The 26,836-nt window shown below is 38.5% G+C and overlaps 1 protein-coding gene across 10 annotated transcripts in view; it reads left to right on the plus strand.

Annotated features, from left to right (window-relative positions):
• The window catches only part of MCTP2 (multiple C2 and transmembrane domain containing 2), a 161,623-nt gene that overhangs the window by 68,410 nt on the left and 66,377 nt on the right, over positions 1-26,836 (plus strand). For 9 of the 10 annotated variants that reach the window (XM_073304233.1, XM_073304239.1, XM_073304236.1 and 6 more), the window contains 6 exons: positions 101-265; positions 1,992-2,122; positions 11,119-11,305; positions 12,524-12,617; positions 18,014-18,116; positions 20,865-20,967. In XM_073304233.1, coding sequence (XP_073160334.1) covers positions 101-265; positions 1,992-2,122; positions 11,119-11,305; positions 12,524-12,617; positions 18,014-18,116; positions 20,865-20,967 — 783 coding nt within the window. Of the gene's footprint in view, positions 1-100; positions 266-1,991; positions 2,123-11,118; positions 11,306-12,523; positions 12,618-18,013; positions 18,117-20,864; positions 20,968-26,836 lie in introns of those variants that run through there. The other variant, XM_073304243.1, reaches the window with a different exon arrangement.

Here is a 26,836-nt window from a genome sequence, read left to right on the forward strand (position 1 = left end):
AAGATGCAGTAGAGATTGTCGCACTTGGAGTGAGGAAGGCCATATAAGTACCTAAGAGGTGTATCCAATAGCGTCTTCATGAAGTCAATTTGTTTTTCAGTCAAGTTTCATACGAAATATCCGACTGTCTGAATACATGCGAAAGAACGAAATATGGAATGGAATTGTGACGATCACTTTATTGGAAGGGAAGAATATCCCAGGAGGGAGCATGATACAGATTTTTGTCCTGTTAAAACTGGGAGATCAAAAATATAAAAGTAAGGTAAGTATTAACAACTTCTATAAGTGTGCAAGGTAGGGCAAATAAGGGGTCTGTTTTTTTCTTTACACCATTGGAACTCTTTCTTCAGTGGACTGGTTCCTGATTTATAGCAGTGTAAGCGAGACCAAAATGAGGTTCAAGGAGTTTAGATTTTTTTGTCCCTTTTCCTCATATGTGCATTTAATTGCAGAATAGGAAATAGAGACTATGGTGTGTGTGTGTGTTTATATATAAAATATACACTTCACAGTGATGGATTCGCAACACTAATATAAAATGAAATAGGATTCATGCATAACACATAGTTTTGTTCTCTGCCAATACAGAAGTCATGTTGTAATGTTAAGTGTGCTGTATAGGGCAGACCCTAAAAACTGTGCATTGACATTTTAAAAACATTCATTGACTTTTAAAGAATATACATATTTAATATTAAAAAAGAACCCTTGAAATTTCCAGTGTTGCTTCCCAGAGTTAGTTCTTCATTCTGTTCTTCATAGAGCTGGGCCAGAGTTCATGTTTACTTGTACCCCATGCAGCTTCCCTGGAGCCCACAGATTGAATGGAGTTCCAGTGGCTGGGCATTTCACCATTTCATTCTAAAGATGGGGGAAATGCAATTAAAAACAAAACAACAAAACCCTCTTAATGCAAACAAATGAGCTAGATATTCTAGACTGGGTTATAGGACCTGATAATTCTAGAAACAAGCCCTGAAGATCTGACTACAGAGGTTCCACAAAATGTGGTCATCCTGTGGTTGTTTTTCAAAAATATATAAATAATTCTAACCAAAGAGGAACAGAACATGATGCTATTTCATTAGAAAAGTAGTTTTTAAAAAAAAAAATGAATAGATTACTTAATCTTTATAGTTAAGATGCCTTATCTCCATCTAAGATGCACTTTTATGTTTACTTTTAATGCAATAATAAATATTAAAATTGAAAATGTTTCACATCCGTTTATGGGGATTACTTAATTTACCCTTGTTCAATCACACAACACACAAAAGCAGACAAGAGGAGGGAGACCATAGCAGTGGTACAGGTAATCCAATATCCTGTCTCTTGTAATGGTCAATGCACATATAGAAGAATCACTGGTGTACTTCCAATATAATCTAATGTACTGTGCATTGCAAGAGATATTAAGGTCCTCATCCTGCATACACTCATGTTCCTGAGTAAATTTATGGATATGAATGGTCTCACTGAACTCAATGGAACTATTTGCATGCATAAAGTTACTTGTGTGTATAAATATTTGCATGATGAGGTCCTAACTGCTCATTCCTGCCTCTGCTAAGGTCCCTCTCTTTTAACATAAAAGAATGAACACCTGGGACCTGATTCTGATCTCATTCAAAACTGTTCAACCTCACTGACTTCCAAGGACTTGCCCCTGATTTATGCCAATGTAAGTGACATTGATCCAGGCCGCTGGTCTATTTAAACTGGAAATGGTGGTTCAACTTCCCTATATGTGCATTTCTCCCGCCACACATTCACATCATACTTTTCTATTTATCATTATGGGGAACAAAACACTTTTAAGAGAAATGCAGATCTGCATGATAGGCTGCAGAGCCTTGCTGGGGATGCTCCTCTTGGTACTTGATGCTCAAACATCTGGCCTTGCTCGTGTAGATGAAATTGATGTATACATAACTGTGGAAATAAGTGCCATTTAAGAAAAGTAAATATTATAACTGCATGTTTTCTAGACACTGTGTAAGAGTGCAAATCCTCAGTGGAGGGAACAGTTTGATTTTCACTACTTCTCTGACAGGAAGGATATGTTGGACATTGAGGTCTGGGGAGAGGATAACAAAAAGCGTGAGGAGCTTTTGGGAATGTAAGTTTTTAAAGTGTACATGATGATGTGATGGTACTTTTAAAATTCAATGTTAACAATGTAACCTGCACTGTACTGTCCAGAGTAGCATAATACTTTGTTTTACATTATTCTGACAGCACCCAGATGCTGCTTTGAGGGGAACAATATAAATACCTACATGTGTTGTGTTCTAACATAACATGCTGGTTACTTGAGCAGAGGTTGTGACTCACATAAGTCTATAATTTCATTCTGTTTCACAAATTCATTGTAGTCTGACCTGTTGGGTAGTCAAGTCTGTCCTGTGGCCAACACAGGATTTTTTCCCTACTGAATAGACCCTAAGACTTTTCCCAATTCTGCTTTAAATTTCAGAAGTGATGGGGCTGGCATCACCTTTGCTGATGAGATTTTTTTTCTTTTAAGGATTAGTTTTTGAGTTTTTTATGTTTTCATAATAGGGAAGTGTGTGTCCTATCTCTTTGTCCTCTCCTTTCCCTCCCATCAAGTCACATTCTGTTTGTATTAGACTAGAGGTCTCATTATCTTTTGTAACCCTTGTCATACATTCCTTCTTATTGCCTTCTCCTTTGACCTTACTATGTCACTACTCCGTCCCTCATCCTGAAATTGGATTGACACAGACAGACACTTGTAGCTGCGTGGAGCCCCACATGGGCCTGCCTGTGCATATCCAATTCCAAGATCAGTGTCTTAGCGTATAAGTTCAGGTGAGCAGCAGACATTGCTGATTTGGCTGACTTAATGTACCCTCTCTAAACACAAACACACACACACACACACACACACACACACCATTTGAAAACTTACTATGTCTACTTTAAGATGAGGTATGATGTGAAGGTATCAAGTGATGCCATTACTGTAGAAACGGGGATAAACAATGACACCATCAACATGTTAAAATGACCATTTTGAAATATTTGTATTCGTTTGTTAGTTTAATGACCGCAAAGCATCGCAACAATAATCTTAAGGTTAAAATAAAATCTAATAATAAATGTGTACAGGTATCATTGAAATGTAATAGCGCTGGTGACGTGTCTAGTCTACATCATTATCCTCATATGCTTCATCACTATGATCTCTGTCAAGAGTATGTGGGTTACCACAATCTTCTTTGCATTCTGTGGCGGGAAGATTGTTCTGAAAACAGACACAGTTCATTGTGCAGTGACTCCTTCTTGTATAATTACAAATAAGGTCTTGTAGAAGTTCGCATGCCACCGGGCCCTTGAAGAATACAGAAAGTACTTCATCCACATTTTTCCATCCATGTTGCAATGGTGAACCAATCTCTGGTTTTCCCATGTGCAAAGACATCCAAATCTTTGTTTTTCAAGATGCTTTTTTGACATGCTCGTCAAAACTATCCTCACATGGTGAGAATTTGGCCAGTGACTTGTCCTTTTTTTGATGGTTAGATTGAGGCGCAAGCAGTTTAGGTCTCTGTTTGTTTTCCTGCACTGGTCATTCAGTACTGCTACCAACTTAATTGCCGCAGAAATTGTAGCTTGCCTATCACTCTCTTCCATCTGGCAAGATCTCTGAAGCGATAAGCTCTATTTGTTGCGACAACATTTAACAGATTTTTTCCCAATACCAAATAGGAGTGACATGGAGTCACATCATTTTAATTCGTAACCAGCAGGAAATATGTTGCAGAGTCAGGAGTGAGTCTATCAAAAATTGTATGTACAGGTTTGAGGTGACACTTATCAATTGTGCTGATAACATCTGGATTGAAATAGACACACTTATCTATGTGTTCCATTTCTTGAAAGTAGTGAACAGCAAGGACCAAAACATCTATATCAGTTGACCTAATTACTAAGGTTCCTTTGACCCTCCCCAAGAACCCCAAAAGCCATATCGGTGCATACAGCATGCAGAAGCATCCTTGTGTCCGCTTCCTCTTGAGTACAAGTCTTGGGCTTCTATAACACCTCTGCTGGTGATGGACTTTGCTCCTTCATCTTTGGGAAAAGCCTCCAGCAAGAAGGACGTTTGTGTAGAGTGTGCCTCTACACTTTCAGGTGCATTTTGAACCATCTCCTCACAGTTAAATTTGACAAGTGGCTGCTTGCTGGATGCCATGTTCAGAAACTTTTTTCCATGGAGGCACAGAGCATCCTCCAATCACCTGGTATTCCTTGCATCCAACCTTAGATCCTGACTGGCCCTGTCTTTCTACAGTTTCACAGAGCTACTGTTGTCATATCTGTCAAAGACTTCAGTTACAGAAATAGCTTTGTTAAATCCATTAAGGACCTGCCTCAAATACTCAGCAGCCAATTCATAGTACGTGTGGAATTTATCTCCAGCCATCATTTCTGTGACAGCCATGGCATCTCTGATGTACACTGTGGTTTCTTTGTTGAATGCTATTAGCTCATGGATTCTTTCACATTGAACTTCCAGCTGATGCCTGAATTCAGCTTTCTCTGTTCTTCTCATTGTTCCCTCAGCGTGGAAGATGGACATAGGCACAGGTCCTATTGGATGACTAAAACCAGTTGCCATTGAAATACCATCTCTGCATCTTGCTAAAGACAGGGCTCTGTGAGAAAACAATTTCTGGACTGATAGCTGCTGTGATTGTCCCTCCCTTGCCAGACTTAAATTTGGTGGTCTTGGGCATGTCAGCAAATATTTTTATGTCAGATTTCTTGGCTCGGTTAAAGAAGTTACGTATCCCATCAGAATCAAGTGCACCTCTCACAAGTCAGTATGTTGCAAAATGTTGATATTTGCCATTTTTGCCACATGCTAATTTGCTTCATCATTGCTGGGGGAAAAAAAACTTGCCCATGTAAAACCAATAAAAAATTTGTAATACATTGTCCTTTGGTAGCTTTGACCTATAAACACCACGTTAAGGCATTGAAATTACCTTAAATGGTAAAAATTGTAGTCACAGTCCTGTTGCAGTGTTTCTGGAACTGTGCAAAAGACTTTCTCATTTCGGGTACCATTGTGTCGCCTCACCTATGGGCTTGTGGCACTACCTGACAGCTCCACATTATACATACACTCACATCATATATCATTTAAAAGCTTATTTTATGTATGTTGGGCGGGTACATTAAACTAAAAAAATGTGGCCCTTTTTGGAGCGTTGCTGCATACTTCTTTCTTTGTGGCAGGGACCCTGGCTTTAATTGTGTTAAATTTAGCGTGCTTTGGGGGCATTCATTGGATAATAACTAGTAGGAATAGTCTACTGCTTCATGCATTCAAATAATTTGCAACTCTTCACCAAATGCAATGATGTCCTCTGGCCATACAAATATTTGTGGTTTCCCAGAACAGGAAATGCTTTCTGCTGAATACTTTTGCTTATCACATGGACAAATGTTTGCAGAAGAATCTGGTTCTCTCTTTCTTTAAAAGAATACATGCTCATTACTTTTGATATTTTCTATTCCTAGTTAGGCCCCAAATGCTAGTACATTTCCCATCTGGCCTCAGTTCCCTTAATGTTGAAAGGATTCATCTTGGTTTTCTTTTAGCATAGAGAGGAAAAAAGACTTAAGTAGTTTTTCAGCAGGTGGAGTTCACCATTTGTTGTGGCAAGAATTAATCGGTGAATTGGTTATTTTTGCAAAACAATAGCATTATAAAAATTTTTGGCATTTAAAAAAAAAGTGTCTGTATGGTCGAGACCTTTTTTAGGTTATTTTTTTTTTTTTTTTACTATTTACCGAAAAAAAAATCTTGTCTTCCCAAGTTCAGGGAAATACTCTCCATAGCAACACAATGTACAGGAAATGTAGAGACAGCATTTACAATTGAGAGTCTAGAAAGGGTGTTCCAAATATAGGGGAGCACTGTTTTTGGATGTATAATACAAGCCTTGTTCTCTCAGTGTAGAAACACCTAACACTCAGTAAATAATTTTTTTTTTTTTGTGAACAGTTCATGTGTAGTTCTAATCTGAAAAGCAGTTCTGCAAAACATAGCATTGTTGTTTTGTCTCAATGATTCACATGCCATTCTGTGTTCTTCCTGGCACTTGTATCATCACCATAATAAAGAAAAGATTCTATGGATACAGTTGTACCCTGAGTTGTACCTGTGCAACCTCCCTTGTCTCCAAATTCTGTTCTCTCCACTGTGCAACCCAAATATTTTCAGCGAAACTGCACAGTTGTGAACAAGGGCAGAATCTGGCTTTGCAACTGGAACTTAGTTAACAACCCTTAAGCAAGCTAGAATAGAATCCCCTTTGCTCTCCCAGAGCCCTATTGGCTGTGCTGTGCTTGTAGGAGCTAAACAATTAAAGTAAAATGTGCTTTAACACGGAAGCCGCCTGATCTGACTAGACACGTGGTGAAATCCTGAACCCACTGAATTCAATGCTAAAACTTCCATTGATTTCCACAGAGCCAGGATTTAACTCGGAGCAGTTCCCTTCATTAAGAAAGTGTCATTTTTACATGGCCCCTCTTCTAGACATAACTGGATTTTCAGGCAAACTGCTACTCTCGATTGTAGGCGCTGTGGCTCCAATTGAGTCAGTAAGATGGTAGCCGTATCATAACATAAAAGGGTAGGGCATAGCTGGGCTTCCAATTTTCTTCTCCTGTCTTTCCTGCTGAGTTCTTATCTTCCTTTCATAAGATACAAACATTGAGCATGCAGCCAGTACAGAGCGGTTCTGTGTCCTGAACTGTAGATATTAGAATGTGTATGATAAGTAGTATACTATGCCTTCCATACAAAAGTCATGTTATTGCTAGGGCCTCAGACTTTTGTCCACTTCTGAGCTGGTCAGCGGGCTATCTCATACCAGTCATTCTGTCAAGAAAATGGCCCTTTGATAATTTTTTTTCTATATGTAGTAAGATAATCTCAGGGTCTTGGTCAAATTACATGTTGGGTTATTAGATTCTGCCTGCCTAATTCCCCTGGCATTTCCAATCAGTTTATAAAATGAGGAGGAAAACTGTGTCCAAAGTGTTGTGTAGTTCAGCTGCCACAACACAACACCGAGGTGGCTGATTTCAGTGCAGGTGAAATGATCCTTCTATTTAGTCTGCATAGAACCATTAGTACCATTTGTTCAGCGTTATTTATATCCATCAGAATAAAAGGCAAACTTTAAGCAGAAGACAATGTTGATGGGTTAATAAATGAAGATGTTAAAGTTTGCAGAATCTGTTTAGGCTGAATGAAATTGTTTATGCGAAATTCGAAGAGAATGTTTCCGCGTTAAGGAATACACTTTGAGAGAGACACTGTAAAATGTTGATTTTACACAAATTTAGTTTTAGAAATAGATTTTAGGAAAATTGCTAGACTTAAGGAAAGATCATTATAAGCCATTAAATAAGAGTGCGTGTGTGACATCTTTATGAGGGATGCCTCTGGCAAATACCAGTAGTATCTCTGCACCAAGAAACAATCCAATTATACAGCAGCGCAGTAGGTTGTCGTAAGGCTGTGAGAGCTGGACCAAAACCCTGGATTTGAGCTCCACCAAGCTATAAGAAGAGTTTGGAGTCAAAATACCTATCTTTAGAGTGGGTGACACCAAAACCCTATATCCAAACACTCCTGGCCTTTGTGGAGTTTTGAAATCCCTATCCAAATATTAAGACTCATATTTTTAATCCTGTTTTCTTTTATTGACTACAATCTAATCAAGTGCTGAGTTGGCTCTAGTATAAAATATTAATATAAATTGCGGTGGTGAGTAAGAGGTTAAGATCAATTGAAGTGAGTAAAAATCTAATGTGTCTGCTTGTTACAATAAAAACAAACAAACAAACGACCCCTCTCCCCCAAATTAGCACTGAACTCAAATGATAAAACTGCAAAATTACTGGAAACAAAAAAGGGGCAAGGAACTGAATGATGCGTAAGTATGCAGACTACAAATGGGCTAACAGGGCAGTCTTTAATACAAGTTAAAATATATTACAACCAGAAAACCTTCATGAGTGACCTGGGGGTGGGAAAAAGCATCAAGAGAAATGGGATATATGTATATAATGTGCAGTGTTGGGTGTGTGTTTGTGTGGCCACCTTGGCCAACATACCAGGGATTGAATCAGTGACCTCCAGAACTAAACACTTGAATTTCTACAGCTGGAATTAAAGCTGGAGTCTGTAACAAACTCTGATTCTGTGTGGGTAGGGAACAGAGGGGGTATGCATAACACAATGTGACCAGTAGGTTACATCTGTATCGCTACCTAACATGTACAGGTGTACTAATATAGGGGGGAAAGGATTAGACAGTAGGTTTTAGAGAGGTGATTAGAGCCAAATACTGAACTAAGAACTGGGGAAATGTAAATTGGGGGAAGAAGGTGAGTAAAAACCTGAGATTGCCACTACACAGAAATGTTATATTAGGAATTTAGCTCAAGGGGGTATTTTGGTCTCCTAAAAGCATAAATAAATTTGTGGGTTTAGTCGTTTACTCTCATGTGGCGCTTCATACTAGGCTTGTATACTGCTGCCCATCATGGTGGTATCTGAACTCCTTCGACATAAAATCAATAGTAATAGCGAAGTTCCACTCACATGTGTAACAGTAAGAGAGAAGAAAAATGGTTTCCAGAGTGCAAGGGAAGTGCTGTGAAAGTAAGTGAACCATAGTAGCAGTAGTCGAGAGCTGGTTGCTGGTGTAGAAATTACTACATTCATCTGTTAAACTCAATTCTTGATTAATTTTTCACGACAGTTTTTTGCAGTGTTATCAATTAAATTAAATGACTCAAATGAATCAGATTAACTGCACTAATTCTCTAAGAGTTTTGCCTTTTGCCAGTGCAGATGTGGAGTCTGTTTGCAATTTCCTAAGGAAAAACTGTACCACTTATAGACAAGGCATACTAGCAACTTGAGTGAACACAGATGTTTTGAGTCAGTTACTTTCCATGGAAATCAAAAACGAGTTGAGGAAACAATGCTTACACTCCTTCTCCTGCTGGTTTCCCCTCCACATCTGCATCCCTCACCTCACCCTTACACTCAATCTTCTCTTTGACCTTTTGTTGATATTAATTTTTTTAATGGGTGAAAACAGTCAGTCTTACCCAAAACAAACTGGAGTTAAATATAAGTCTACTTTTAGGACACAGATTTTTGATGAAATTATGTCTGTGTAGGAGGGACACCTTTCTCTCAAATAATTGCCTTCCTCCTCCCCCACCCACCTACTCTTATTATACATAACACCTAAAGTTATGATGACTAAAAGAGATTGGAGAAAAAGCTATTTTTTCTGAGTTTTTCTCAGTTTTGCTTTGTGTATTGTGCAACATTCTGCACACAGTTACCAGTATTGAATGAAAGCTGAAGTTGAACTTATTTAGGAGAGGAGTTAGGCAAAGGTGATACTGATCTCCTGGATTAAAGTGATAAGAGTTTGAGGAAAATGTCTTTTTATTTCTCCTCCCCCACCTCCTCACCTTCCAGGACTGAAGGTGTAGCAAGGAACACTAAATGCAATCTCTTGCAGTGGGAACATGGGTTGAAATTGGCCTTTGTATAGTACGTGGAACTTCGGTGCTCTTTTCTTGGTTATCTTGTTTCCTCTTCCATAGCACTTGAGTGCAATCAATAAGAATAAACTTACAACTAGTTGTGTATTTAACCTGTGCACTACATAGAGCTCACAGAGAGTGAGAGGCATGTCCATTGATTCCAATAGTTAGAATCTTACACAAATAAACACTTTCTAATGCAGAGCAAGTGAATGGCTTACACTCTCATCACACCAGTGACTTTTACTTCTTAGGTTAGATTTTGTGTGTGTGTTAATTTAAAGGTTTTTGGGAGGTTTTTCCAAACATTTACAGAAAATAGGCTGTTAAAAAGCAGAAAGCATGCAATTTATAGCAGAGGGGTACAAACCGCTCCAGCTCTACAGCTGGAATGGGATCAATCAGGAGCAGTGCATGCACCATTTACCCAGAAGAAACCCACCTAGGGGACCCCTGTGGAATTTTTGCCTATTAAGACAACACCTTAACAAGTTTTGTTTAAATAAAAACTTGTCGGCAGGCATTAAGTGGAGTGAGAACTCTCTCTATCATCCATCCCACATCCGCTGGAGAAATGTGACTCCCCGTATACCATGGAAATAAAGCTTCTCCTTCCTTGCTTTTTTTTTTTTTTTTTTTTTAACCACAAACTTTTGTTCAGCTTATTTTTAAATGCCAAACCTAATAGAGCTTCCTGAAAGTTCCACTCCATTTACTGGACTTCCACATAGAAGGCAGTTAGCTGCACTAGGTGTATAGACTTTGTCACATTTGACCATTTGCTTTTAGGCTTTCCAGCAAACTCTCTCTTCTTACCCCAACCTGGTCTCTTGCCTTGTTGTCTCTCATTAATGTGCGCTTTCTTTTTTCTTTTTTTTCCAAAAGTGTCAGAGACTATAACAATGTGCATTATGAGCTGGCAGCTTACCTGCAAGCCACACTGCCCCTCTGGGAAATATAACAATACAATGAAAGCCTAGATCTAGTTAGGTTTGTAAAGGAGATCAGGGCATACAGTACAATGTAGCATAAAATGAAGTCTGCCTTAAATGAAGCTGGTATTTTAGACACAACATTTTGACTTTGTATTTCCACTCAGATTATAATAATTTTACCTTTTTAGAAATCAGAAGACATTGGGGTTTTGTGGGAGAGGAGAGCAGAGTTGGATTTAAAACCTCACCACTACAGAGGCTGCAGTGCTAACTTTCAATCCCTATGCAAGTACAAGGAAACCAGAAATGAAACTGACAAGAAACAAAGTGAAACTAACTAGCTTTTCTCATTCCTCCCTGCTTCCCCATTTCCCCCACCTTGACCAAATAGCCCAAATGGTGAAAAGTAAATTAGATATCTAAACTTAGTTCATTTGTACCTTTTGATCCTTAATGATAGGTAAAAAAAATTCTTATTTTTAAAAGTGTACGTGTTGGGGTTTATTTGTCCCATTAAAGTAATCCTCTTTATTATTAATTCATGACAATGTTATTCTAGGTGTAAAGTGGATATTACTGCACTACCTAGCAAGCAGACCAATGTTCTAGAACTGCCAGTGGAGAAGCATCTGGGGTCTCTGCTTATGCTAATTGCTGTTACCCCCTGTTCAGGAGTGTCTATCTCTGATTTGTGTGTCTGCCCCTTGGGAGACCCCAGTGAAAGGAAACAGATTTCCCAGCGCTATGTGAGTTTTTGTTTTGTTTCTACTTTATTAAAAAAATACTGAAAATTGTATCAAAAGAAGATCTGTCCCAGTCGTAATAACACCACTTCTAATGGAAAAAGGTATCACACACCATAATTATGTTTAGTGTGACAAGTGAATAGACAGAGCAGTTAGCCTCTAGCAATTTGGCTGTTTGCATTTGGCAGTTTTTAAACTTAACAGTTCCCTTTTGAAAACTTGAATTACATTAAGATGTTATCTTAGGAAATGAGGAGACTATGAATGTTTAAAAAATCATAATGAGAGAGAGAAAGTAGTATTTAGAATTCTTTTCTCATTGTGGCGATGTGCTCTGGTCTGTTCACTTTGGGAAGATAAAGCCTGATTCTAATATTTAGTACTTTCTGTACTAAATCATAGATCTTAAAGTGCTGCACAGGATAGATAAACATTATTACCCCCATTTTATAGACAGGGAAACTGAGGCACAAAGGGTTTAAGTGATTGAGTTAATGATAGAGCTGTGAATGGTGCCCAGATCCTTGACTCTGAATTCAGTACTCTAGCCATGGGCTTATGGTGCCTCTCTAAATATATCTTATACTTAGTTTTGGAATAATGCTATTTTAATATTCAGGTATGTGCTTATTTCCTTTGAATCTCCTTGCCTAAATTAACCATTTAACTCCTGTAAACTGAAGATTACATATAAATTAAAAATAAATGATAAACAGACAGTTTACATGCTGGGATGAACAGTGTAAGTGTGTTGCAATGGGATGAGGATTGGTAGAGTTGTGTGAGTGAGTATCTGATAGTGAAACATTGAGCAGTGGGGATAGGGACCAAAATTAAGGGCTAGTCTACACTAAAGCTATAAGTCGATCCAAGTTACACTACTTCAGTTATGGAAATCATGTAATTGAAGTCGACGTAACTTGGATCGACTTACAGTGGTGGTCCCACCTCTGTGTTGACGGGAGACACTCTCCCGTCTACTTACCTTATGCTTCTCGGGGAGCTGGAGTACAGAGGTCGATAGGCTAGCGCTCTGCCATTGACTGAGCAGGTCTTCACTAGACCCACTAAATCGACACTGCTACATTGATTGAAGCAGTGCTGATTTAGCCATGAGTATAGACATGCCCTAAGACTTATGGTTTTCTAGTAGTCTGTCAAAATCTGTCTCACTAAATTATTATTTTTAAAAAAGTCTCTATTCACTATTTTTTCCAGTGTATAAAGAACTCCCTTCAGGACATGAAGGACATAGGCTTCTTACAGGTCAAAGTTTTAAAGGCAGTCAACCTGTTGGCAGCAGATTTTTCAGGTATTAATTGTCTTCCTTCTTTTTATTTTGGGTCTTTTCTGTTGTGTTTTGATACCATGTTAATGTTTTTGAGGTGTAGTGCATGTTAGTGAATCCCTCACTTATGCCATGAGTCTAGCAAGGCAAAGTAAAACTTGTGTATCACCCACTTGTTAAAGCATTAAAGGTAAAATGCATGCCTGGGAACTGGGGTCCCACAAGCCCTATGCATCACTTAAGTCTCCAGTGTGGGGCTTATTTGGGACTTAAGTGGTGAACAGGTTTTATGGGCCCACTGCACTGGGGTCAGCTTTACCCTTCATATTTATGAGTGGCATGTCCAGTAACTTTTGCCTTTTTCTCAATAACTTAAATAAATTAGGGTTCTTGTGAGTTGAACTGTGGGGTGTTTTTGTGCAGTACTGGCCCTGCTACCTGTTTCTAATGCTGGAACGGTAACTATTATCCTGCAAAACCTTACCCACAACAATAAGGGTTTGCTGGATCGAATTCCTAGCCCTGTGCTCAGGCCAGCAGAGAACACCATCTCATTAAGTACACTTTAGACTTGATGTCAACCATAGATGGAAAACTATCTGAGATTGCTGTCTGAAGTAGAGGCTCTCAAGTGGCCAAATTGTTGTGGCATCAAGGTCTTCCTAGGTCACATCTGAATATCTAGGAAAATTACTTTTCCATCATCACATGGTATCTCTTTGTCGCCTATGAGCAGTTTACATCTAACCATTCCGCATCCCCAAGTTCTACAGAACATGATATGAAATGTCATTACTTTTCTCTTACAGTTCTCTGTCCCACCACTTCAAGCTCCAGCCCCTACGTTCATGGCTCTAATATAGACTAGTTTCAGCACAAGCGAAGTGATCCACTATTATTGCTGTAAATTGTGACTTGTGCCAGTGATCTTTCATTCAGAAGCACAGCCCCTTTAGGAGCTGTGTTAAATGCTCTGGGTTAAACACTGCACTCCATTTTCAGCCATGGCCCATCCTGGTTTGGTGGCTGATAGGTTTGGTGTAACTGTGTTCCATACGTGGCACAAGAAGTGTGATCAGCCCCATTGGACGGAGGTCCAAGGTGTATTCAACCCCAGCTGGAGAGAGCCAGGCTTGACCCTGATGGATAATCACAAACATTAACTCACTGGATATGTTCTTGGCTATTACAAGGCAGGAACTATATATTTTAGCACTACCTGACAAGTGTCATTCATATTGCAACTAACAGGCGATTATTTTCTGAGGGTGGAGCCCCATTCGCTTCCCTTTGCTGACTGACTAGTTGACTCCATGCTAGACGAGGATCACTGTAATCTAGGAATCACAAAAAACACCCAGAGACTTAAGTATCAGTATACTGTACTGGAGAAAGAGGCCTGTCAGCTGTTAAAGTATATATTTTGGAGACCATGTTCTTTATTTTTAACATCAGATTTACTGCAGGCTGTACCCTTTGCTGAGATGCATGCTCATTTGTGAGTTGTGACATGCGTTATCAGGGGAACCCTTCTTCATCACTGTTGCGACAACATTTTGCTAACCAATGGAGGGCTAGATTGGGGCAAATGGAAAATAGCTCTGTTCTGGGGTGAAAATTTGGCCCCTCGTTACATGGATTTAATTGGGAGGATTTAGAATGCCGAGGCACTGTGTTGCTCTTGCTTCTTTCAATATGAATCATGGAAAATAAGTCTTGGAAAAGTATCTACAAAGTGACCTTGATTCAACTGCTGTTTGCTGGAGGTGACATGTCTCAGCAACTTTTTGTGAGCTCATGAACTAAATAATAGAATTATAGAAATCCTCAAATTCTTTAATGTTCCCCATTTACCTAGTACCCTGTTCAGCACTTGTCTAGGCTGCCTGAATGTATGGGTCAATGCTCCCTCTTAAGTGGAGATTTATCAGTGCTGGAAAACTGTAAACAGTAGTTCCTATTACAGCTAAATAGTGAATCTGGTCCAAAATATACTTAATATATTAGTTTCTCTCTTAGTAGGAAAAATAACTTCTGGCCTCTTTTGAAGAGGGCATTATGTGTTGGGCATTATGTTATTTTTGCAGGGCACTTCTTGGAAGCTGATACCACTGCGTGGTGACTGATGAAATAATGGCAAATGATGAAATTAAAAAAAAATATTCATGTAGACATGAGATCTGCTACATCCAGTATCTTTAATGGTGCATACTTCAGATACAGGTCTGATTGTAATGAAAATGTATTTTACCTTCTGATTCTTTTTGACTCATCAGAAAGGCAGAGAGCTAAAGAGAAAACATTGTCAACCGAACCTGGGGCCATTATTCAGGCCAATCTCTGATTGTAACATCAGCAGCATTTCTCCAAAGTAAGGACTATAAAAGATACTAGCCCACATTTTCAAAAGTTTAACCAATAAATAGTGTTATTTATAAGTGTAGCCACCCTGTTGTCCCCCCTCCCCACCCCAGGAACAGGTAATGGACTTTTTTATATACTAGCAATGCACTGAAGAACTGAAAGGATTAATGTGCAGATCTTCTTTAAAAAATATAAAAAAGTCCATGTGCAATAATGACCAGGGTAGAACTATGTGGGTCACAAGCTTGCCTTTGATCTTGAGTTTCCTCAGCTGGCCTTTCACCTGACTGATAAAGGGCTGCTACAGTATGTAAGCCTTTATTGGTTTATTAGTTACTTTAGCTGCTCTTCATCTGTAAACTTAATAAGGCTAAATGTACTGTAGTAAAAAAAAAAAAAAGCCTTTATAAGCTATGGGACTAATTTTACCTACAAATGCACAGAATATTACAGGAAGTTTTGTCCAAGGACAGATTTGGATCTTGGCTGTGTTCATCCTTTGTGTAACTCCACTGAGGCCAATGGCGTTATAGAAGCAATGGATTGGGCCCCATTTCCCTAAATGCTTAAACAGGAGTGTGTGCATTTGTGTGTGGATAATGAACACTGAAGGAGATTCTGGGGATCTTGATTTTGCAATTGAAAGACTTTTCATAAAGGGTCTGAAACACACATTCCTTGTGCACAGCACAGAATGAAATCCTGTTTAAGTGCAAGGTTACTTAGTCTGTCATTATGTTCAAAATAACTAAGGCTTTGAGCCTGAGCCTGATTCATGAGGCAAATGACAAATTGTTTTGCAATGGCAGTGCTGAAAATATCCTAGTATTATGCGGTAATAGACCCACCAAATTACAAAAGGATGCAGCCATTTTAGGTAAAAATAGCATAAATTTCTGATTGTGAAATGAGAGACATAAAGATTAATTATCTGTTCTGAGCCATTCATAAATGATTAGTGCAGTAATTATGTGCTTCCATAGTAGAACCCTCCCAAAGCAGTGCTGTATTTCCTCCACTGCCTGGGAGACTGTTGCAGGTTTATTATTTTTGATAAAAAGTAACTTAAGGTCCAGCAAAAATCTGATAGAGACAATCAAGGAGACAATAAAAAATACAAAGATTTCCAAGGGTTAATAGAAGAGCAGTCTGAGCATGTATCATATTTTCTCAGTAGCGCAATGATGATTCAATGATGGGAATACTTCTGCAGACCAATTATCCAATTCTAAGTGTAATGGCATTTTATACCTTGTTACTTACTACAGTAATGAAGATCAGATTTGAGTATGGTTGGTATTTCTGTTATAGGTTGCTGCATGTTGGTACTGTACAGTTTACCAAATTTGAGTTTTTAACCTACAGTAATAATGAGAATCAGAACCTTATGTTATTGCATGCAATTCTGGCTTTTAAAGAGCTTCCTGAAAACTCACAGGTACTATTTGACCCAAGTTTAGACCAGTTACTATGTCCCATATTAAAAACGTAAAGCTAAATATGTCTAAGGACAACAGCAGGAACTTCGTCAACCCCAACTAGTTCAACTTGAACCTCCGCTAGATAATAGTTTTGTCATTGTGAAATGACTTTTTCTGCTTCATTGCATGTTTCTGTGTGCACATGAGCATTCTGCTCAAAGACGGCATTTGCTCACTGACCAAAAAATGGTATTCAGAACACAAAATTATAGAGTAGGATTGTCTTTTGGCACATACCATTTTGCGTTTCAAACAGTTTCTCTGTCATTAAGTACATTTGCAACTTGTACCTGGTTCCAGTGTATAGGTGGGTAGGAGACTAATAGATTCCACTAAAATGTGAGATTATTAAAACTTTCCAAAAGTGACTGGTAAATATTCACTGTTTTAGATACTGGAAAACATTTCTACTTAGGCTGTAAATTCCTCAGGACGGAGACCTTGTCTCCTTATTTGTTTGTAAAGTGCCTAGCACAGTTTGGGTACTATATTAATAACAGCAATTTAAAAAAAAATTAACAGAAGTCTGCTTAAATGTCTGTTTTCTTTTATATAAATGTCTCTATGGCTGAGATACACAGTAACCTAAATAAGACTAGAATGCCTGTAGTTGAGCTAAATGTAAATATGAATACCTAAGATAATGAACTTAAATCAGATATACAGCTGAACAGGCTCATAGGCACTCTGTTTATAGTAAAGTTTGTCTGAAAGCGCTGGAGTGTTTTAAGGTGTCATGCTGTGCCAAATGCAGGTATTGCAATCCTCTGCTTATTGAGAAAAGTAACTAGGAAATATATCTTCCCGATAAAACGCTTCCACTCTGATATCCTTTTTTGATAGGATGTTTCCTTTAATAAGTTTCTCACTCTGTCTTGATCCAGCAATTGGGTCCATTGGTCTGACCTGACTCTCACTGAAGTCGTCGGGTGTCTGTATGGATTCAGAGATCTACTCGTGCAAATCTCATTGCAGGATTGGTGCTGAAGTGGGCACAATACTTTGCTTATTTTATGAGACTGCATGTACTTATATGGTTATATAATGAACTAATAAAGCAAAAGCTCTCGGCAGATTATAAAGCAAAATGAACTAACAGAAGCCCTGACATTTCTATAACCCAGACTAAAAGTCTGCATGGTTCATAACCCTTGATCGCCCGTGGAGGAGAATATAAAAACGGAAACTTGTTCAGAATGGGACTACCTCTCTTATTGCATGTCATTTTTCTTGGTAGTCAACATTGGCTGATCTTCCTAATCACCAAAGATTTAAAGATTATTCTTGATAAGATTTCAGTTCTCTGTTATGAAGACAAGTTGCCTACATGGATTAGAATGGAAAATGCTTCGATAAAGTTTCAAAGAGGAAAACAGTGAATACATATTGATTGTGTTGTTAATTTAGTAATTCAGAGAAAGGAAGACATTTCCAGTCACCTTAGTGCAGTTTATTCTTTTTTGATCTTCTGATCTCCTTCTCCCAACCCTGCTGCAAAAAGAGTGAGCTAACTACCATCACATTATCTAACCCTTCTTTGTTTTATTTTATTTTTTTCACCTGTTCTTTCCACAGGTAAAAGTGACCCTTTCTGTGTGTTAGAGTTGGGCAACGTCAGACTTCAGACCCACACAGTTTACAAAAACCTCAACCCAGAGTGGAACAAAGTTTTCACCTTGTAAGTGAATTGCATTTGAAAACATGCCGTAAATGCGAAACGGTGAGCAGCCCCAATATAAAAGATATTTATTTTAGGAAACATGAGGTAAAGTTTGGGTCATGTCACTTTCTCCATAGGAAGAAGAGGTTGACTGAGTTGTATTTGATATTTCTCCATTAAAGCATTTTCCTTTTTCAATTCTGGCATGGAGTTTATTAATAGAAATCATAACAAGAAGAAACTGGGATATTTATAGGAAGAATCATGACTATATATAATAGACTCCAAGAAATTGTATAGCAGACCTGAAAATGGAAACCTAGATATAGTCGCTCTTAGGTTTTTCCATAATTTAAAATATAACTTGTGTTTTGTTTGGACATGATAAAACTGTAGTTCTGTACATAATTTAATTTGAAAATGATCAGGAAGTAGAGTTCTGATTGCCCATGATGAAACAGCTGAGTTTAAATCAGGCAATAAGAAGCCCTACCCAAACCAGAAATTTACACCTTAATCAAACCAAAAAAATGTGTGATTATTAAGTGAATTTGATGCCTGTGAAAAGTGCCCTGGAGACTGAAGGCCTCAGTATTCGCAGAATAGATGCAACTTGCTGTTGCAAAGCAAGGTCATCACATGGGCTGCTACAGTGTAAATTTCTTCTATAGTGCCCCACCTACGTTTTTTTAGGGCTAAAGTGGAATAATAACCACCTTTTGGAGATGAGAGAAGAGTCTGTTTTCCCTTAATGATTTGTTCCTTGTCCACTGCTCTTGAGGCTACTGATAAAGGGTGGCAGTTTTATCTTTGTGATGCGGATGCTACTCCACTAGGAAATTAGTCTTAGTATTATTGATTCAAATCATACAAGCTAGCATGCAGAGAGGCTGGGCTGGCTTTGAATAAGATGAAAAGTTTCATATCTTATTGCTCTGTGGTCGATGGAAAAAACTCTACCATGTATTTCCACTGAGTTCACTGGTGCCAGAAATGAATCTGTAACATCTATACCTCTTTTGCCCTCTGGCCCCTACTGTGTGTCTCTTTTGTAACTCTCCTTCTTACCCTATTTGTTTATTCTGAAGAAGCTCCGCATGCATCACTATTTATCCTGAGCTTACAAAGTTGACCCTTGGTCCAGATTCAAATGTTTTAGTAAATCTGTTCCTGTCATATACATTCTATGAGACTTTCTGTTCTATTTAGGTTTTTGGACTGTGCCCATCAGTGTAGTCTGAGTACTTTTGACATTTTATATCGCTAATAGCCTGTGTACAACTATTTTAATGGTGTTTTTGAGTTTACCTTTGAACAAAAGTGGAGGTGTAAAGCCTCACAAACTGGCAGGTTCTGGTAGCCATTTACTTTTTCTGGGCTCTCAAAACTTTATGGCTATATATTTAATTGCTGTTTATATAACTCACATTACGATAGTATAGGTATTTGTCTCCCTCTTCTGGCTGTCTCCCTCTACTCTCTCAACCTAAGAGATTAGTGAGTTGTCTACAGCTGTCTGCTAGGGGAATTAGTATTTTAGTTCATGCTTTTAGTGCAATAGGTTCCAAGCTTAGTCCTTGGTGGACATTCATCCTAAATTGTGGCTCTGTTGCTGGAATGTTCCTGGAATTAGTTGTCTTCTAGCTAGAGTAGCAGCTTGTGAGGCTTATCTTCTACAACAGTGGCTCTCAACCTTTCCAGACTACTGTACCTCTTTCAAGAGTCTGATTTGTCTTGTGTACCCCCAAATTTAACCTCACTGCTTGCTTACAAAATCAGGCATAAAAATACAAGTGTGTCCCATCACACTATTACTGAAAAATTGCTGACTTTCTCATTTTTACCAAAAATTATAAAATAAATCAATTGGAATATAAATAGTGTTCTTATATTTCAGTGTATAGTATATAGAACAGTATAAACAAGTCATTGTCTGAATGAAATTTCAGTGTGTACTTACTTTGCTAGTATTTTTATGTAGCCTGATGTAAAACTAAGCAAATATCTAGATGAGTTGATGTCCCCCCAGAAGACCTCTGCATACCCCAGGGGTACATGTGCCCCTGGTTGAGAACCACTGTTCTATGAGACCAAAGCCAGACAAAGCCTCAGTGGTTAGTTGTGTTAATTGCACTTGGATAAACAATAACTTGCTTGCTTCCTCCCTCCCTCCCTCCAGTCATCTACAGTTACCCAAGCTCTCACAGACACCAATACGTTTCCCCGGATGAATCTCTTATTTTATTAATGATCCTGATGACCAGTTGAGATTAGCAGGCAGTTGTCATCCCCAGTAAAGCATATGGATTAGATGGAATTAATAATATTATCTATTTTATTTGAGGGTTTTTAGAAGTCTTTAAACTACTTGGCCAAATGGGGAAAATTGCTCAATTGCTCAGAAAAAATGAGAGAGGTTTTCCTCTTTACATACCTTTTTGGCACATGCACGCACCTTCCTAAACTCTGACTCAAACTTTTTCTCTTGCCCACCTTCCTCACCCTCATATGTTCCATCAATGTCAACATTCACACACCAGAAATCTCACTGTCTAGCAATAATTGTTGTCTTTCACGTGGATACGTGAACCTTTCATGAGGGAAAAGCTTGGGGAATAGCCTTGGTTTGATTTAATTTTTGGAATTTAATTAAATGCTAGTTTTATACTCCAAGGTAATGCAGACTTAATTAGCGAAACACTATTCTCTGATCTTCCTGGAGCAGACTGAATGTGTACAGACCATTTTTTGTGCTTCTCATTCCAGCCCTATTAAAGATATCCACGATGTTCTTGAAGTGACAGTGTTTGATGAAGATGGAGATAAACCCCCTGATTTTCTTGGAAAAGTTGCTATCCCATTGCTGTCTGTAAGTTATCTTTGCACGTGTATCATTTGAACATTGATGGTTTCATTGGGAGCAAGTTGCATTTCTTTCCCTTTCTTGTATGAAACAACTCAGATCTAGATATAAACAACCTCTTTTTTGTGGTGGGGGAGGAAGGGTTGTTTATGTGTATACATATATAAATACACATACGTACGTGCGCGCGCATGTCTTGATTGGTCAGTGTTTACAGTCCTCCTTACTGTCACAAAGGTTGCCAAATATGGTTGATTTGGAAAGAAAACTACGTAAAGTTCATCCGTGCAATATGCCATTTTGGTCTGAAAACATAATTGAACTGTTTTTCTGTGTGTTTGTCACATCACCTTTCAGTAGTAACATTTCAGATGTGTCTTTATTCATTGTTGCTTCTTGTTACTTCAAGAAAGTAATTGCACATCACAATAGGATTGACCAAATAGTTGTTGGCACAGCTGAGCAAAATTACATAGATTCATAGATACTAAGGTCAGAAGGGACCATTATGATAATCTAGTCCGACCTCCTGCACAGCGCAGGCCACAGAATCGCACCCACCCACTCCTGCGAAAAACCTCTCACCTATGTCTGAGGTATTGTAGTCCTCAAATCGTGGTTTAAAGACTTCAAGGAGCAGAGAATCCTCCAGCAAGTGACCTGTGCCCCATGCTGCAGAGGAAGGCGAAAAACCTCCAGGGCCTCTTCCAATCTGCCCTGGAGGAAAATTCCTTCCCGACCCGAAATATGGCGATCAGCTAAACCCTGAGTATATGGGCAAGATTCACCAGCCAGATACCCAGGAAAGAATTCTCTGTAGTAACTCAGATCCCACCCCATCTAACATCCCATCATAGGCCAATAGGCCTATTTACCATGAATATTTAAAGATCAATTAATTACCATAAAAGGGTGTGTTTTACAACGTAGTACTGCAGTTATTGTTCTGTAAGCAAATGTGAAGAGAGGACGATCATGGGAGAATAGAAACAGAATTGCATTCTGGTATCTCCTCGGAACTCCAGTCCTGGACCAGGACCCCATAGCTCTAGGTGCTCTACAAACATAGAACAAAAAGATAGTCAGTCCCTGCCCCAAAGATTTTATTATATAAGTAAAAGACAGGAGACAACAGATGGATACAGACACAGATAAGGGGGAATACAAGGAAACAATGAGACAACATACAACATGACAGGCTGTGTGAACAGTATACAGTGAGTATTGATAACACCCCCGGTAGTAAAGTTGAAAAGTTAGCTTCCATGACAACTCCGTTTTCATGTGCTAATGTTTTGTCTGAAATAGGTTCACATTTGGGGCTGAAACTTTCCATGTTGGTCTCTGCTATTTTATTTATTTAATTATTATTTATTTTTGCAAAGGGTGATGGTGTGGGGAGAAAGTAGATCAAAATCTTTTCAGCTATTTTTTGGACGTTTAGGAAAGCAAGAAGCAAACACCCTTTTCATTGTAAAATTGTACCCACTCATTTAAAAACAGAACTACAACAAAAAAGTGGCTGGAGTTTGAAAGCTGGATGGGACATAGTCCTCAGTGAGGACTAGTTGCCTTGGTTTGGTGGGTGTGGAGGGGGGGAAGGTGAGGTGAGGGAAATTACAATTAAAATAATTAAGCAACAGAAAAATAACTTTTGGCTGTGCTCAGTAGTACCAGAATCTTATCAGAACTCAATGAATTCCTGTCCCCTTTATGATGTCACTGCCCATTCTCTCTGCTTGAATTAATTAAGGGATGACAGGAGCCGGTGCTTTCAGGTTTTCTGTTGAGCAGTTTGCATGAGGGAGACTGTGGGGTGGTGAGCAACACCAGTGCTTGCCCCATCCTCAAAAACGAGTGCTTTAACATCCAAGATGGGGTGGAGGGGCGCTCTCAGAGTTAAGGAGACCTAACAGTGTGCCTGCAATTTTTACTGCAATCTGCAGTATTTTGTATATTCTACCTTTTTCATTTTGCATAAAGAATTATTTTTTCTGTCTGAAAATATCTGCTCCCCTATTACAGCAGTCTGGCTGAAAATTGTTGGCAGCCAAACCGTGCCAGGAAAGTCGGGAACCCAGGCCCCAATCCAGCAAAGCATAAAAGCACATGCTTAATTTTCGTCCTGGGAGGAATCTCATTGACTTCAGTGGGACAACCTATGTGCTTAAAGTTAAACATGTGCTTAAGCACTTTGCTAGATGATAACTTCAGAGCCCATTTGTGAAAATTTGAATGTTAACATTATGAAGCGCAGACAATTTAATTGTTTTCAGCTAGGAAGTTAAGTTTTAAAAAACTATATTAATTGAAGAACATTATTTCCAGCAGCAATGTTAACATAGCCACAGTACATTTATAGTGGATAGCATTTTCTATTCTCTGCGTGTGCGAGGGGGTGTCAGTTACGTGGCTTACTATGTCACTGTTTTATATTTTAAAATATTTATCATTCCAGCATATAGGATGTCAGGTGCAGCAGAGTGAATGCTGCTGTGAGAACCTTACCTTTTGCAATCTCTGCCTTGTGTGCAATTTTAACTGCATTAATGTAGGTATTTGCTGTTCATACCTGCTTTATCAGAACCTGTACATATGAGGCATTGGAAAAGTACTAGGAAGCATTCATTAGTCAAGTGGCTACCAAACGAACATATCAACTTTGATTTCAGTGTAGATGCTTATGAAAAGGGTTGAATACAGAAGGTGGGCTCTATGGTTCTAAGTGATGATACTTGGCTACCTTTTGTATGAAATTATCTGCATAAAGCTAATATTGATAATCCAGTACCACAAAAAAAAGTGCAGTTATACTCTGAAAAGTGATTCTGTAAGAACAGTGCTCATGGGTTCTATGTGTGTTCTTCCTCTGTGATCTCCGTTCAGTCTCTTGCTTTACAGGTTAAAAGAGAGTTGTTTTTTGTAATTGCTGGCATAACTCAATCAGGAATCTGAAAGTCACACTGAGTTCTTTCTTGCTGATCATCACCAGAAATAAAGTCTGAATAGTATCATTTTAGGCAGAGGAGGGATTCAACAGTTCTGGAAATCAGGTCCCCTTTATTTATGCACCTAAATATGAATTTTGGTGCATAATTTTAGTTTGAAAAATTTGGTTTAAGTAAATGAACTGGAAACAAAAATTGATGGACTAAAATGGGCCTTTTTTCCTCTTTAATTCCTTTCCCCCCACTTCTTTATTTTCTCTCTTTGTGGGAATGAAAGGTGGGGTGAATACAGAATGGTGTGGATGGAGTTTAAATGCATGACTTTTGTAAATGTTACTATTTTGAGGGCCTGATCCAAAGCCCACTGTTGTCCAAGAGAGCATATCCATAGATTTCAATGGGTTTTGGATCAGGTTTGATATGAACATAGTCTCATAATATGTAAAAGTGCTGCGAATGATACATGTACATTTCTTCTCAGATTAGAATTGCAGTGTTTTGCAGCCTTCTTTTACTCTGCTACTGTGACTCTGAGTTCCTTAAGACATTTATTTTCTGCTTGTCCATTTTAGTGGCCTGAGTCATTGACATCTGTAATTTTAGAACAATGTTAAAGTCAGCTTCATGTGAAGAGCCATTTGATATTTACAGGGAAGAACAACTCTGAACATCTTTTATTCCATTTTTGATCGCTTGGTTAATTTTTCCCCAAGTCCTCATATCCCTGATGTTACTGGAAGAGAGTGGCTCGAGCATCTGCTCTCCTGCAGAACCGGTGCTTGCCAAATGGTCTGCATGATCAGCAGCAGGCTGTGTGGGCTCACAGTGAGGAGATGTTAGATTTGGATCCTCTGTTGATTTTATAGGCATTTGTTAAGTATCCCTTAGGAAGCGTGTAACAAGGCAGAGGAGGGGATTGTGTATGTGTGTGGTAGAGTCCAAACTCCATTCAGTCTGGGTTCTTTGTCCAAGATTTGAGACAAAAAAATTGTTTATGCTTTCTCAAGCCAACTGATTTTCTTCCTTCCCTTCCAAACTTTGCTGCCTCCTATTTCATGCAAATCTAGTGTAAATATACTGTTCTCTGCCTATGATTAAAAACCATTTAGCACCTATTAAGTTAGTCTGTTCAGTCAGAGATTTGCAGTGTTCTGAAACTCTCTTCTTTGAAATCGGAGTCTTTTTTTTTTTTTTACCCAATAGTGTTAGCACTTTGTCCATACATTTGAGTGTATCCTCTGAATTCTTTTGAGAAATATATTCCAAGAGAGCAGTAGTTGGAATCCCATGGAGTGGTGGCTGATAACCACACAAACAGTCTAATTCATAGGCGATTTGGCTTAACCTTTGCCTGGCATTAAATCCCTTGCCGAAAACCAAAAAGCATTTCACAATATTTTCTATCTCTTTGGTTAAAAATGCATGAGTTTTACTTGTGATCTGTTTGCAGATGAGATGCATTTACTTTTAGATTCACTTATGGGTGACAGAGATTCTCATCTTAATAAAAAAATGTACTTCAGTGTATGTACATATGGTGTGTGTGGGGGAGGGTTCCTCAAATATTAAAATTTGAGTTTATTTTGATTCCGATGTGGTCAGGATTTTCTTAGGTTGGTGCTTTGCACAAAATCAAGTGTTCAAGCTTAACTATTGTAAATGCTCATCACCAATTAATGTTAAGCTTAAAGGCACAAATATTAACAAACAAACAAAAACAGTTGGACTGCCACACTCCATTGTGATATTTGACATTTGCACTTCATCCTGAATAGCCTGTTCCATACATCATCCAATTAAGGAACAGAAACAATAATATATGGGGTGGGGGAAGAGTTCAAAAAAGAATTTGCCAATAATTTCAAATAGTGAATGAATTTGAGAAATTCATATTCGGTTGGTGAACTGAATAAAGCAAAAATTGCTGACCAAATTATTTGTGAATTTTTATACAGCTCTAAAAATAATATTTAGTACTTAATTTATCAAAGAACCATAGAAACATTAACTGATTTTTATAATGTCCCACTGAACTAGGTATCATCTCCATTTTACAGGTAGGGAAATGGAGGCAGGGAAGCTTTGACTCCCCAAAGGCCACACGTGTTAGTGTGAGTCTGAATCCGCACTTGAAAGGTTCTGGCATCAATCACTGAAATCAAGACCAGACTTAATCTTTGCTTAAATCATTTCTGAGGTTAAAAAATAGACTTGGTACTAATGAAAGATGAGGAATTTTTGTAACACCCAGCTCAGCAATATGAGGAATTGAAGCTTGGTATGTTCCAGCAAGCTGTGGACCAAATACAGTGCATGTACTTTATATATCCTAACCTCAGGAGAACTTGGCTAAGAGAATTTTTTTCCATGTTAATCAGCCCATGAATTTTTCTCCCATCTCTCTTGCCTTTTGCTCCCACTTCTTATTAAAACGACCTTATGGTCTTTTCAGTTTTTTGCTTCAAGGGGCTCCCATATTATACAAAGATGCAAGTTATTTGGAAGATGGAAGTATGTAATGTGCTTCAATGAAGTTGAAAGCAAAGTAATGGTCTTGTATCAAATATCCCCCATGTTGGAGGGGCGGTCAGATGAAGTACTATGCTACAAGATGGAATGTTCTTATCTGTAGTATTATCAGCTCAATATTGACTCCAGCTGAACTCTTTTTTTTTAATTAACAGGAAAAGGTCTGTAAAATATCCTCATCAAATAACCAAATGGTTTCAGTATCCAATAGTACAGTGATGATAACTAACATAAATGTCCCAGAGGTTTCATGTTCTAAGGGATATCTCAGATTGAGAACACAAGGACCCGAGCCAGCAGGATACTGAGCACCTCATCTTCCTTGAGAGTTGAGGGCACTTAGCATCTGACCAGTAGTGCTTGGTGCTACAGGATCAGGCCCTATATGTGACAGTTGT

This window comes from Lepidochelys kempii, chromosome 10, assembly GCF_965140265.1.
Source record: "Lepidochelys kempii isolate rLepKem1 chromosome 10, rLepKem1.hap2, whole genome shotgun sequence".
In the NCBI taxonomy this organism is placed as follows: Eukaryota; Metazoa; Chordata; order Testudines; family Cheloniidae; genus Lepidochelys; species Lepidochelys kempii.